The sequence below is a fragment of the Zootoca vivipara genome, chromosome 6 (assembly GCF_963506605.1).
Source record: "Zootoca vivipara chromosome 6, rZooViv1.1, whole genome shotgun sequence".
Taxonomy (NCBI): Eukaryota; Metazoa; Chordata; class Lepidosauria; order Squamata; family Lacertidae; genus Zootoca; species Zootoca vivipara.
Window position 1 is genome coordinate 9,797,708 of NC_083281.1, and position 13,174 is coordinate 9,810,881.

The 13,174-nt window shown below is 45.5% G+C and overlaps 1 protein-coding gene across 1 annotated transcript in view; it reads left to right on the forward strand.

Moving 5' to 3' along the window:
• Positions 1-13,174, forward strand: part of LOC118086526 (scaffold attachment factor B1) — a 31,142-nt gene that overhangs the window by 15,338 nt on the left and 2,630 nt on the right. The window contains exons 10-18 of the mRNA XM_035118242.2: positions 35-184; positions 291-370; positions 1,522-1,652; positions 1,780-1,871; positions 3,745-3,848; positions 9,626-9,913; positions 11,498-11,635; positions 12,546-12,588; positions 12,694-12,806. Coding sequence (XP_034974133.1) covers positions 35-184; positions 291-370; positions 1,522-1,652; positions 1,780-1,871; positions 3,745-3,848; positions 9,626-9,913; positions 11,498-11,635; positions 12,546-12,588; positions 12,694-12,806 — 1,139 coding nt within the window. The remainder of the gene's footprint in view (positions 1-34; positions 185-290; positions 371-1,521; positions 1,653-1,779; positions 1,872-3,744; positions 3,849-9,625; positions 9,914-11,497; positions 11,636-12,545; positions 12,589-12,693; positions 12,807-13,174) is intronic.

A 13,174-nucleotide genomic window follows, 5' to 3' on the forward strand; every position in this document is an offset into this window, starting at 1 on the left:
TTTATTTTAAATATATGTCCTTCCTTTCTTCAAGGTGGTTGGTGCAAAAGTGGTGACTAATGCTCGGAGTCCAGGAGCGCGGTGTTACGGTTTTGTGACAATGTCCACAGCTGAAGAAGTGACAAAATGCATTGCCAATTGCCACAAAACAGAATTACATGGGAAAATAATATCTGTTGAAAGAGTAAGTGGTGGTTCTCTCTCTCCCTGCATGCTTAAAACACAAATAACCTAAGGGGGATGTTTTCCCAAATGTTACTTCTTTTTCTAACAAATAAACATAATTTCAGGCAAAAAATGAACCTGCTACAAAGAAGCTTTTGGAGAAAAAGGATAGTGAGGTGAAGAATGAAGCTTCAGCTAGTGATAGGTAATACGCTTTCTCTTTCGTTTTAAAAACATATTTTCAGTTATTTTTTTTAACAGTGTAAATTGTTATTTCCCTAAGTACTTTTTCTGTTTGAGGGAATAGCTGCATTCTTAATTTGGGAAAAACACACACAACTTCCTGAGTGAGGATGCAGTACTGGAAAACCTGCCCGAAAGTGCAGGTGCTGGAGCTACATACCTGGTGTAAAAAGACTGCATTTACAGTCCTCCCATGACTTGTGCCATTCGGAATGCACATCAGACTCCTTTCCTCCAAAAATTTACCACGTTGGGAAGACAAAAGACAGCTTAGCACGATCTCTGTCGATCAAGAAAGACCTTTCATACATACAATATTCTTATATTCTGAATTTTTGCCTTTCCAGAAGAAACTTCATACATGGGTGTGTTTTATTGATGTAATCTACATTGCCATTTCAAGAATCTGTAGACTTAGCCTGAGGTTTCTTTAGGAGACTCTGGATAGCAGCAGCAAAAAACAGGAGTGCAACCTCTATGTATATATTTCACACATACACACCCATGGCCCAAGTGTAGCAGGCAGGCAAGACTAGCCGCTTGTCAATCAACTAATTCAAGAGACCCATTTTCACTCCATGTAATGCATGACATATCAAAGCCCCAACAATCAGTCAAGGCTTCAAAGCACAGTTTACAGCTCTGTGCAGGCTCTGGTGAAAAGCTGGAGTTTGCTGGAGACATGGGACTTCAAAGTGCCGTACAAGCACACACCCCTTTTTGCCCCAGCTCCATCTTTGCCTATTGCACACCTGACAGCAGGTGGGCATGGCTTGGCCAAATGGGGAACATAATTGGGCCCACAGGCCAGAGACCTGCAGCCAGAGAGGAGTCTGACTCAGACCCATGTGTCAGATTGAGCCTCAGTGACCTTTTGGGTTTCCTTACCTCTTAGTCTTCTTTCTTGCAAACCTCCCTTGATCATCGTCCCCTACTGCCCCTACCCCCCCCCCAAACAGCAGTCACCCTAGGGATTTGGTGTGGTTTTTCTGACTTCAAGATTGACCATTAAAAATGTTCAAGGGTATGCCATAGACATTGCCACATCCAGGCGAGGGATTGCATTGTTGCCCTGTTTTTCCTTCCTGCGTTTTGAACTTGCTGGTTTTGCAGGTCTGCCAGTGTGAAGAAGGGCGAGAAGGCTGACCTGAAAGAAGATGCTACAAAAGCAGAAGAAAAAGATGAGAAGGGGAAAGAGGAGTCAAGATCTGGATCGGTGGATCAGTCCAAGTCACCAAAATCAGGTAAATCTACTATTCTGCCGCATTGGGGGAGGGGAAAGAGTGTAAATGGCTGGCCACTGTCAGGGTTAGAACATCAAAACCAGATTTCGTGTTGAGTATCTTAATTCCCACCCCTGTTTTTATGTAGGAAGCAAGGGTACAGAAAGGACTGTGATAATGGATAAATCCAAAGGCGAACCAGTTATCAGCGTGAAGACAACAACTAGGTCAAAAGAGAGGGTAAGTGGAACCAGGGCATTTCCCTCGATATGTGTAAAGGTTTAATGAAACATTCAACTTGGCTCAAAAAGTTTTAAGCTTCAGCTGATTAGAAGTACGTAGATCCTAGTAAATCTTAGACAATAGAAAGGGCAGAAGTTTAGATTGGGTTTTATCCTTCCTTTATTAAAAGCCACCCAAATCTTGTCAGAAATTACCTTCATTTATGACTCCCTTGCTTCAGTTCTTTAAATTCTTTGTCCAGTGGGAGAAAGAGGCGTCCAGTTATCAGTTGTCTCCCACAACTACCTTGCAGAACCTTACGACACAGGTTCATAGAATTACGATAGTATCTTAAGTTCTACTCAGAATAGACTCATTGGATTAATGGACTTAAGCTAGTTGTGTCTGTTAATTTCTGCTCTATGACTAACGTGTATATTATTATTTATTAAATTTGTATGACGCCCTATACCCATAGATCTCAGGGTAGTTCACAACATAAAATTACAATATAAAAAACCAGCGCTGCCTAATCACGGCATGTTCTACCAGGGCTGCCTCTACCTCTGCGGCCTTTTCTACTAATGCTCCCTTAGCTGAGCTTGCAGGGCTGCAGTGAGATATTCACCAGATATCGTTTCCAGGTACTATAAAGATGTAGATGGCTCTTTGCAGGAGAGTGCTGTCCCTCCCATTGGATAGAAAATAGAATGGTATGCATCTAACCCAACCTAGGGCTGGGCAATATCTGGGCAATATCTGCTTTTCAACAACATGATATATCGGCAGCTAAATTTTGTGGTATGCTGATATATCACAATGTCTGCAATGGATGTCAGTTGCTTCTTCCTCAACACCTTAGCCAGAAGGCGTGAGGACTTCCTTAAACTGCTCAGCTGCAGGACAGGAAGCTGTATTATTGTGTTTTAAAGGAATTTTTTAATTATTTATTTAATTTACGGATATTTTGTTTATAGTTGAAGAGATAGCAAGTCATATTTGGCCAGGATTTTGGAAATGTGTTCTGTATAGAAACATGAAATAATCATTTATTTTTTTAAAATTAAGCCCCTTTAAGTAAATTGGAACCAGATTTGGTCAATTTGAGTTGCCTTGTGCTCTAAGATCCCTTGTTGGAAGCCGATTCAGACTGTTAAGAGTATATCATTTTCTCATAGCAACTGGGCCTGCATTCATTAAGCCAGCGTTTCTCAACTGCTGTTCCGCGGCACACTAGTGTGCTGCGAGACGCTGGCTGGTGTGCCGCGACGTGCGGTGACGAGAAGGGCGATTTGCATTGTCACGTGCCTGGCGGCCCGCCGGAAAGCAATATTTGGCAAGTGTTTCTTACAGTCATAATTATAATATAGGGTGGCACAGTTAAATTTTTAAACTTTTTTAATGGTGGTGTGCCTCGTGATTTTTTTCACAGAACAAGTGTGCCGTGGCCCAAAAAAGGTTGAGAAACACTGCATTAAGCCCACAAATAGAAAGGACGGCACAGGGCACATTTGTGAAGGTTGTGCAGTAATTCTAAATCTTTTTGTGCATTGTTCAATACCCACTACCTCACGCTGAAGACAACTTTGGTGCTTATAATGCTGGGAAATGTTTGCGTAAATTAGACATTTAGGAAATTGATTATCTCACTGGCATTCTGAAATTCAGCAAGAACAAATTTGGGCCACAGCTACTGGTCTTCTCAAAAATGGATATCAGGAATTCAGATCGGAGAAGAGCATCTCTTGCACCTGTAAAAGCATCAAATGGCTGATTCGGTTGGGCAGTTTGCAAATTGAGGGAACATATTGGGGGTTTTTTTCCAGAGTGAAATTCCCCTAAAATCATACTTTTCTGTTAACGTTTTACAATTCTGGGTGTTTTCATTTAGAGTGTCAAGAGCCAGGATCGCAAATCGGAGAGTAGAGAAAAAAGCAGAGAGAGGCCCTTCAGCAAAGGCAGAGATCAGAAACGGCTGAGCGAAGAGCCACACCGGTAAGATCCTGTTTTGGCAAAACAAAATTTGCTTCTCAAACAATTTTTTCCACTACCATCCTTCTCTTCATCCTTCACTTTTCGTAAATGGTAAGCATGTGATAAATATTTCTATACTTGGGTCAGCACCTCACAGGCTAACGGTGAACAAACAGGGTGTGCGCACACCCCAGTTCAGCAGCAAGTTTTGCTGGAAAACTACTTTGGACGGACCTGGGGGTCAAGACCCCAAAGTACCCTGCCTGCAGAACCACACAGCCACAATCAATTGCTTTCTTTAGCCTGCTGGATTGGCAGTCGGGGCAGGCAGGCAAGCAGCGCTACTCGTGGAGACAGATTTGTTCCTAGAGGCCCTGTGCTTGCTTGAGCCTCACCCTAATGGCTCATCTGCTAACATCTAACTTTTCCTACTCCAGGTCTGAAGTAGCCTGCATCTTGTTTTTAAACCTTGGCTCTGGTGGTGCCTGTGGCAGGAGCCTAGAAAGCCAGAGGCAGCATCCGTAGCAGTAGATGTCATAGCTGCCAAGTTTTCCCTTTTCTCACGAGGAAGCCTATTCAGCATAAGGGAATTTCACTTAAAAAAAGGGAGAACTTGGCAGCTATGGTAGATGTTTCCTTACCACCTGCAGAGTGAGGAATAAAAGGGTTAACTTCACATACTTGAAATCGTGTCCACTCTGCCTTCAAATGTAGAACAAGGTGGTTCTGCCCTTGAGCCCTAGCCTATGCGTGTGTTTCCTGTCTCACTCTGGCATAGGTAAAGAAAGACTTCTCTTGATGCTGGCAGAGCCTCTTGGTTGGCACTGACAACAGAGCCATTCCTACCTAGTAACAGCCTGGTGATCTCTGCCATAGCTGCCAAGTACCCCGTTTTCCCTGGGAAGCCCCCGTTTTTTCTTACCGTTTCCCGGCGGCCCCCCGTATCAGTTCCTCTCCAGTTATTCTCCCATATTCCGCTCCTGCCGGCGGCCTTTTTTTTTTTTTTTGCTGCTTTGCCCATCTATGGGCACCGAAAATGGCCGGTGCCGGAAGTTGCGTCTACGCACTTCCGGACATGCGAAGTCGCGACTTCTGTTGCCGGCGCCGGCCATTTTTGGCGCCCATAGATGGGCAAAGCGACACCGGAAGTTGTGTCTACACAGCTTCCGGTGTCACGCAGCTGCCGATCCCAGATTTTGCAGTCCAGGTATGATCTCTGCTGTTCTGCTTACGATCATCTAGCTCTCTTCACAGCAGAGGAAAGGAATAAGTCTTGGGAATTCTGACACTTTCCTGCCAAATCTGGATCTTTTTTGGCCACAGGCCTGGAGAAAGGACAGCAGTGTGTCACCTTGGCAGCCCTGTGACAGATTGCTCAGGGAGAGAGTTTTCTGGAACTAAGAACCAGGAACAACCAGCATCTTAGATGCAAGGCTCCACCTCTCCTCAAGATGTCTGAGGCCCTCTGACTCTTGGAACATTAAGCTGGTCATCCAGTCCTAGAGATTCCCCCAGAGTATTTCTGAGAAGATAACCAGATGCCTTGATTCTAAAATATCACTCAAGAATCCAGGAAAAGGGAATTGATCCATGTTGGCTCGGGGGAGCTGGAATTCTAAATGCACAGTTCCAGCACCATTCCCTCCAGTTGTAAGGTGCAAATGACTCCAGAATTCAGCAGTAACAAGGATACGGAGTTGGAAACTACAGTACTGCAGATTACCTTCCTGGGTGTCGTGTGTATGTGAAATCTCGTGTAATGGAGAACACTGTCTGAATATCCTGTAAGCACCCTACAAACCTTTCGAAATCCAAAAACAAAAAACCCCAAACTTCACCACAATTTTTCCTTCCAAACCTCCTTTCTCAAACTCCCAGCTATCCACAGGTCTCAAAGGTCAGCATAAAAGCTCATGAGATTGGTAGCCGTTGCTCACTCTTTTTGGGCCGTTTTTGCACCTTTTCGCAATGTAATTATTTTCCAGTGCTGCATGTGCACGCAGTTGCACGCAAGTCGAACACCTGTAACTGGAGAGACACCTGTACTAGCAAAAGAGCCAGGCCAGGTTTCTGGCTCATAGCCTGGGCATTACTAAACCTGAAGCTGCCAGGCCCACTGATGGAGCAAGACCTGAAGAAGCAGAGCCAAGATCCCTCACCAGGTGCCTTCCCTAGGATGGAGAAGCAGTGCCTCCCATGATAATATTGCAAGTCTGGTAGGACAAGGAGCAATGGAATGCAGGAGAAGTGCCCATCTTTCGGGCCAAAGAATTGGCCGTTTTGAGTACTCTGAAAGGGAGTGGACTGGAGGCAGAGTCCAAAAGGGCTCAGCTCAGAGCAAGATGCTCCGTTAGAGGCATCCTAGGTGCTGCAACAGCAGACCTGCCTTGCCCGTTTGCTCCTCCACAAAGTCAAGGTATGTCCTCTTTCCTGATGCTCCAACAGCTGCATGTTAATCTCTGGATCCTGGGGATAAGAAGAATGAACAGTGCAGAATTCATTAAAGGCTTGGTGATGGGACCCTGCAGAGCCACTGTCAGATAATGGACCAGATGGGCAAATAGACTGGCCTTGTATAAATCAGCTTCCAGGTTCTCATCAGATCATATTCAGCCAGAGGCACCACCAGGGTTATACTCCCATGTCTACAGCGTCTCAGGTCCATGGTTTTCAACAGCTCTTCTCCACCGACAGACCCCAATGTCTAGAACAGTGTCGAAAGGGCTCTTTCTGTCTCAAAATGCCCCTCAGCTGTGTCAAGTCTACAAACCTCACGCACCAGGGTTCACAATTCGGTTCCATTCCAGAGTGCCCTGAGGAAGCAAGGAGGACTTCCACACACATAATAAATCATTTTTTGGGAAGGGGGTCTCCTTTTTATATGTTTCTGCTGTCCACATATTCCCCAGCTGAAACACAATTGTAGATTAAAGAATTCCCCCACCCCAGCCCGAAAACCCTTGGAACGTCACCCCTGACCTGTTCCAGCGCAATTCTAACCATGTCTACTCAAAAGTACTGTTGAAATTGATCCCAGGTAAGTGAGGCTAGGATTGCAGCCTTTGAGAACTTACCCAGCAAGTGGTGGTTTTGGTGCACCTCATGCACAAGGATGTGGGGAAAGCATCTCACATCAGCCAACAGGAAGAAAGAAAAGGTAACTCGGTCGCTCACTGACACAAACAACCTTTCATGCAGTTCGACATGAAGACAAAGACTTCCTTCTGGAGCTTGAAAAACCTGGTGGTTCTTCAGATTCTTAACTATATTAGTAACTTTGTATTAATGTGACATTTTTATATGTAATTGTATTTTTGTAATGTTTTAAGTGGTCTGTTGCTTCAGTTCTTTGTACGCCACGTTTTAAATATATCAAGCGGCATAGAAATTACATAATAAACGATGCTTCGAAGAAGCGGCTTGAAACATTATTTTCTATTTCCGGCCCCCACCAGGTGCCAACTTGAATAAAATAGGGGGGGGTTTAATCCCCGCCCTGCATAATTGATCACAAGATGCGGCACACACACACACACCATTGAATGGCAATGCCCATGAACTTCGGCCTCAAATATTTTATTGAGGGGGTGGAGGGACCTTGTCCCATAGGAGTTGGCTCCTATGCCCACTGCCCATCTTTAGTTTGACAAGGGTTTGTGCTGATTTCGTGATGACAGTTCTGTTTGCAGACGCAGTCCTACCATATCTTAAAGAGTACCAGTATTTGTGGGGCATAGGAATTCGTTCATTCCCCCCCCCCTTCAAAATATAGTCCGGCCCCCCACAAGGTCTGAGGGACTGTGGACCGGCCCCCTGCTGAAAAAGTTTGCTGACCTCTGAATTTGACCATTTGGGTGTGCTGCCAGAAGGACTTTCCATAGGACTGCTGCCTTGGCCGCCTCCCTCCTTGTTTCAGGCATCATATTACAGTATCTCCCTCTTGCCCTTCTTCAGCAGGAAGGGTCCTCCTAACAGGTTCTCTTTAATTCCACCCTCCTTGTTTCAGGCATCATATTACAGTATCTCCCTCCTGCCCTTCTTCAGCAGGTTTCTCCTAACAGGTTCTCTTTAATTCCACCCTGTGATGTAGACGCTTTTCTTGTACATCCCTTTTCTGCCTCTTCTGCTGAGCGAATGTGAATGGAGGTGTATGGCATGAGGTTCTCTTCTGAACAAACAGGAGAGCAAGCAGACCTACAACTACCACCACTGCCAGCCATCACAGAAGGCTGTGCTGTGAGACTTATGCAGGCGTTCATGTGAGTGTGGAGCAGTTTTGTTACAGCTATTGAAGAGACAGCTCTTCTCCTTGGACTGTCAATGATTAGACTCTTTATTATAGTCAAAGCCTCTCATTTTCTGAAACTTGGGAAGCCACAATCCCGGCAGGTTTGAAAATAGATCCTTTATGTGCTCTGCCTATTTAATCACATAATCTGTGCATCAAGAAAAATTTTAAGAACTTTGTACAAGCTTGGCTTTTGCAAATATTTTGTTGCTGCTTCTGCCTGAAGATGGAAAGTGGCTCAAATCACTTCTGCTGTTTGTCCAATGCCTGTTTTTTTCAGTGGGTGTGTACAGTTTAGTTCTGGTTTAAGAAAATATGCCTTCCTCTTGGACCGTAAAGACTCAAATCTCTTAATGAGGCAAAATCTTGTTTTTTGTGTGGCAACTGCAAGAGCTAGTGGTTAAAAAGGTGCCGGTTGCATTCTAACTTGTATGACTGACCAGTGTTTGGAGTATTGAACATATTATCTTCAGTGAGGGCTAGAGAGAATGAAAGGTGTTTGGTATTACTGTTTTGGAACACTTTGTTAAAAGACACATGGGCGCTCCCCCCCCCCCCGGCCGCCTTTCTATATATATGTGTGTGGTTAAAAATAAATCGAAGTGGGTTGTTCTCCTTCCAGCAAAATAATGTAGCTGTTCAGCTGAAACCACAGCAGTACAAAAAAACAAACAGATGGAGCAGTTGAATAAGCATCCATTTAAAGGTACAGCTGTTTTGTTCCCAAAGGAAGCCCAAAGGATCTAACAGCAGAAAGAAAGCACCTCAATCAACACAAAATAGCAGAATAATCAAAATAGCAGAATAATGCTTTGTTAACCAAACTTAACCTATATTCAGATGTAAAACAAATCAAAGCCACCTTTTTGTCAAACATAATTCAATAAATAACAACAACAGCCTTGCCTTCTGGCCTTGATGTCCCCAACATTACCTTTGTTCCCATGATGCTTGTGTTGCACGGAGGTGATCCCGTGCTACCTGTGGACTGAATATCTTTTCAAACCTGTGCTCTTAAGTTTCTGCCCCCTCCCCATGAGTGTAATGTAAGGCTGGTGAAGCAACGAATGATTGGACCTGTTAGAGGGACACTAGACGCTGCTCTAGATAGTCCCAGTCAACTGGCTGCTCGGTGCCAACGGGAGCGAGAGTAGCACTGAGAATGATGCAAAATAAAGAGCAGCCTTAGGCCCCTGGGTTTCCAACTCCTCACCCTGCCAATGTCAGCATTCCACTGCTTCCACCATTGCTAGAACCCCCAGTGTATTAGTTTGCTGCAGGCTGATGGTCTCTGCTTGAAGGCTGCGAACCACAGGGTAAGAGCCAAAGGGCTGGTGAGCCAAGAGGTTTTTACCTGTAGAGAGAGGAGAGGAAACAAGACACACCCTCGGAAGCTACCCCACTTCTGACAGACTTTCCCTCTCAGCCTTAAACCTTTACATGGGTGCTAAGACTTCCATCTGTGAGGGGTGGGCCTTCATAACATTTCACCCGCCTCCTTTTAAACCAGGAACCGTGACAGGCAGAAGCAGCGCTTGCACTCCATCTGGGAGCAAGAGGAGCGCGAGAAGCTGGAGATCACCCGGGAGAAGCTGGAGTTTGAGCGGTCGCGCCTGGAGAGAGAGCGGATGGAGAGGGAACGCCTGGAAAGAGAGCGGATACACATCGAGCATGAGAGGAGGAGGGAGCAGGAGCGCATCCAGCGTGAGAGGGAGGAGCTGCGGCGGCAGCATGAGCAGCTGCGCTACGAGCAGGAGAGGCGGGTGGCCCTGAGGAGGCCGTATGATATGGACGGGAGGTAAAGCTCGTCTCCCCCCATGAGCAGACTTCAGGAAATCCCTATGGTTGTAGCGGGAGGGGTGGGGAACTTGTCATAGTCCATCTAGAGCTGGATTCAGTGTGGTGCCTTTAGCTAGGCAAGCACCACCCTCCTACCAGCCTGCAAACTGCATATATGTGCTTTTGGAAGCCGGAAGGAGCAGGGAAAGGGGGGGGGAGTGGGTTTCTTCGATGACCACACCATTGTGATGTTTGAGACAGATTTACCCAACAATTTTAACTGCTTACAATGGTTTTTAAGATAAATTCCCAATTCCTTATTAAAAATTTTGGTCTTCCTGATTTCCGATTCTTCCGGTCATTTTAGCCCAGGCATTCCCAAACTGCGGCCCTCCAGATGTTTTGGCCTACAACTCCCATGATCCCTAGCTAACAGGACCTGTGGTCGGGGAAGATGGGAATTGTAGTCCAAAACATCTGGAGGGCCGAAGTTTGGGGGTGCCTGTTTTAGCCATTTCAACATAATCCATCAATTTGGTAGGATTGGAATAACACTTCGTAGTTTAATGGTGAATTTTGGACATGATGGAGAGGTTAAAAGATTTGGATTATCATAAAAGGTGCAGGAGGAAATGATTAACAATAGGACCCACAAAGGGGAAGAGGGAAATCCAAGAGATTCTTTACAATATTGTTAAAAAAACTTTACACATTCCTAGAAATTGAGTCCCATTCTTAGAGGGAAAGCATACCTGTGAGAAGGAACAGGATGCTTCCTCTCTATCAGACCAGCTCCAGGACAAGTTTTTCCTGCCTGAACATTCTTGGCACGTTACTAATACAGTCTTGAGTCAGCAGATTTTCCTAACAATATCCTTTCATGCTCTTTTTAGAGTTCCTTCACCTTCCTTCACAAGTAGGCTTTCTTATCAAAGCATATACTAGGGGTTTGCAGGCATTTGAAGAGCTGTATTGGTCTCTTCATCTGTCCTAGAGAGTCAGGACATTCCACGCAGTTTGCACTGCTCCAGTGGGAAACCTAGAAAACGGTCTTATAACTGATCAGGCTATTCGTTCATCTTTGCTCATGCCAACAAAGGTCTGATGTTGAGGGAAACCGCCCTTTTCCCTTTTCTTTGCCACAGCAGGGGCTTTTATCATCAAATTATAACAACCGTTGCATAGCCTGATTAAACAAATAACAAAGAATTGGGAGGAAGCAAACACTTGGGGGCTTAATTTAGATTAAAGCAGGGAGTAGCCAGTGCAGTGCCCTCCAGGTGCTGTTGGACTACACCTCCCATCATTCCTGCCTGTCAGCCATGCTGGCTGGGGTTGATGGAAGTTGAGACAACATCTTAAGGGGGCCATATTAGCTGCGCCTGAATTAATACATTCAGTTAAGTGAATTAAGCTGTACTTTAGTGATTGAGGGGCAGAGTATGATAATCTCTTCTTTATCAAAGCCGTTTTATTGTCCATGGGAAGTCTTTATTTCCTTCCATCTTGTTTTGTCATGTTGATATATCAAGAACACAGAGTGGCTAGAAATCTCCTTTCTTGACCTCTTCCTCTACCTCCTTCCTGCCCCCCCCCCCTGCAGGAGAGATGAACCATATTGGCCAGAGGCAAAGCGGATGGCCTTGGATGACCGCCATCGCTCTGATTTCAGTCGCCAGGACCGGTTTCATGACTTTGATCATAGGGATCGTGGGCGGTACCAAGACCATTCCCTGGACAGGTGAGTCAGCAGAGTGATGAGCTTTGCCTCCTGCTGGGGGAGATGCTTATTTACAATAATTTATGTGCCTTCAAGCAACAAAAATTCCCTAAGCAGGTTACACAGCTCAGTTGTGTCTTACCTAGGCAGAAATTTCTGGGAAGGATTGTCTGGGGTGGGGGAGATGTGAAGAATACAGTGTCATTCCTACCTAGGGCATCCTAGTTAAAAGGTGTGGGATTTATTTGGGCACCTCCAAAATGAGCCATTGTTCACTAGCAAAATGCCTTCTTTGGGGAAGGGAGGCCCCTGCTACTTTGCAGACTGGGTGGCTCTAAGAAGCCTACACTGAGGTGCCATATCAGTCAGCCCTCGAGTCCACCTGTAACTCCTCTGGAGGAAAGAGCCTTTTCACCACCTGCTGGAGAATCTACACACCTCCTTGCAGCTTTCTGCGTATTGTAACAGTAAGCTGCTTTGGGAATCAGCCTTGGATTTAAAAAGCAGTATATAAATCTGGGAAAAGGACTCTTCAGGTGTTGCTATGCTACAATTCTTATAATCCCTGACCTTGACTTTTGGGGCTGAAAGGAGTTCAAGTCAGCTTGTGGGGGGGGGTACTCCACCACCACCTGAGTACACTCACCGGGAATGTGGGGTTATTCCCCATCCCTCGCTCAAGCGCCTGTCAGACCCATAGCTGCTCCAGCCATCCCCCGAGTGGCAACCTGGTTCCCCATGGCGGGGGGGGGGCTGCACCCTAGGATAAATATGGATTCCATCCTTAAGCAAATGTTGAAGTTGAGTGAGCGTAGCATGAATTTATTCCTCTATCCAAGAGAAACAGGTTGCCGGTGCTCCTTTAACCTTTGTGCATAGCAGGTAACAGTTTGGCTCAAGAGCCTGATGCCAATTATATTGTTCTTTCCAGGAGAGAAGGGTCACGAGGAATAATGGGAGACCGAGACGGACAGGTGAGCTGCATTGATTGTGGGCCTGGTAGTGCAAAACCACTTAAGACTAAATGCCGCTTGCTTTCTTCGAGTGCATGACACCATTTCCTGTCTCTGCTCCTGCAGCATCACACAGACGACCGCCATGGGGGACCAGATCGCCACTCGCGGGATGGCTGGAGCAGCTATGGGTCTGACAGGCGCTTGAGTGAGGGACGGGGAATAACCCCGCATTCCCGGTGAGTGTACTCAGGTGGTGGTGGAGCAGCCGCCACACCAGTGCTTAAGTCTTGATGTCCTTGCATATATGGAGCAGCTTAATTGTTTTTCTTAATAGTTCTGTCTCCCAAGAAGCTCACAGTTGAAGAAAGGAGTGTGCTTTTGTTTTCTTTCAATTTTTACAAATGCTTTCTTTTGTAAATTCCACAGTAATAAAGCAAATGATTACAATCATACAAAAATAAACATCACTATTACATTTCATTAATTCCATTCCATTTATAATTGACCCGCCTAACGACAAATAATGACAATGACAACAAATAAAGGCTTGATACACCTTGCTTTGCATGTCATGCATCTATCTCATAGATTAGCTTCACCTTTT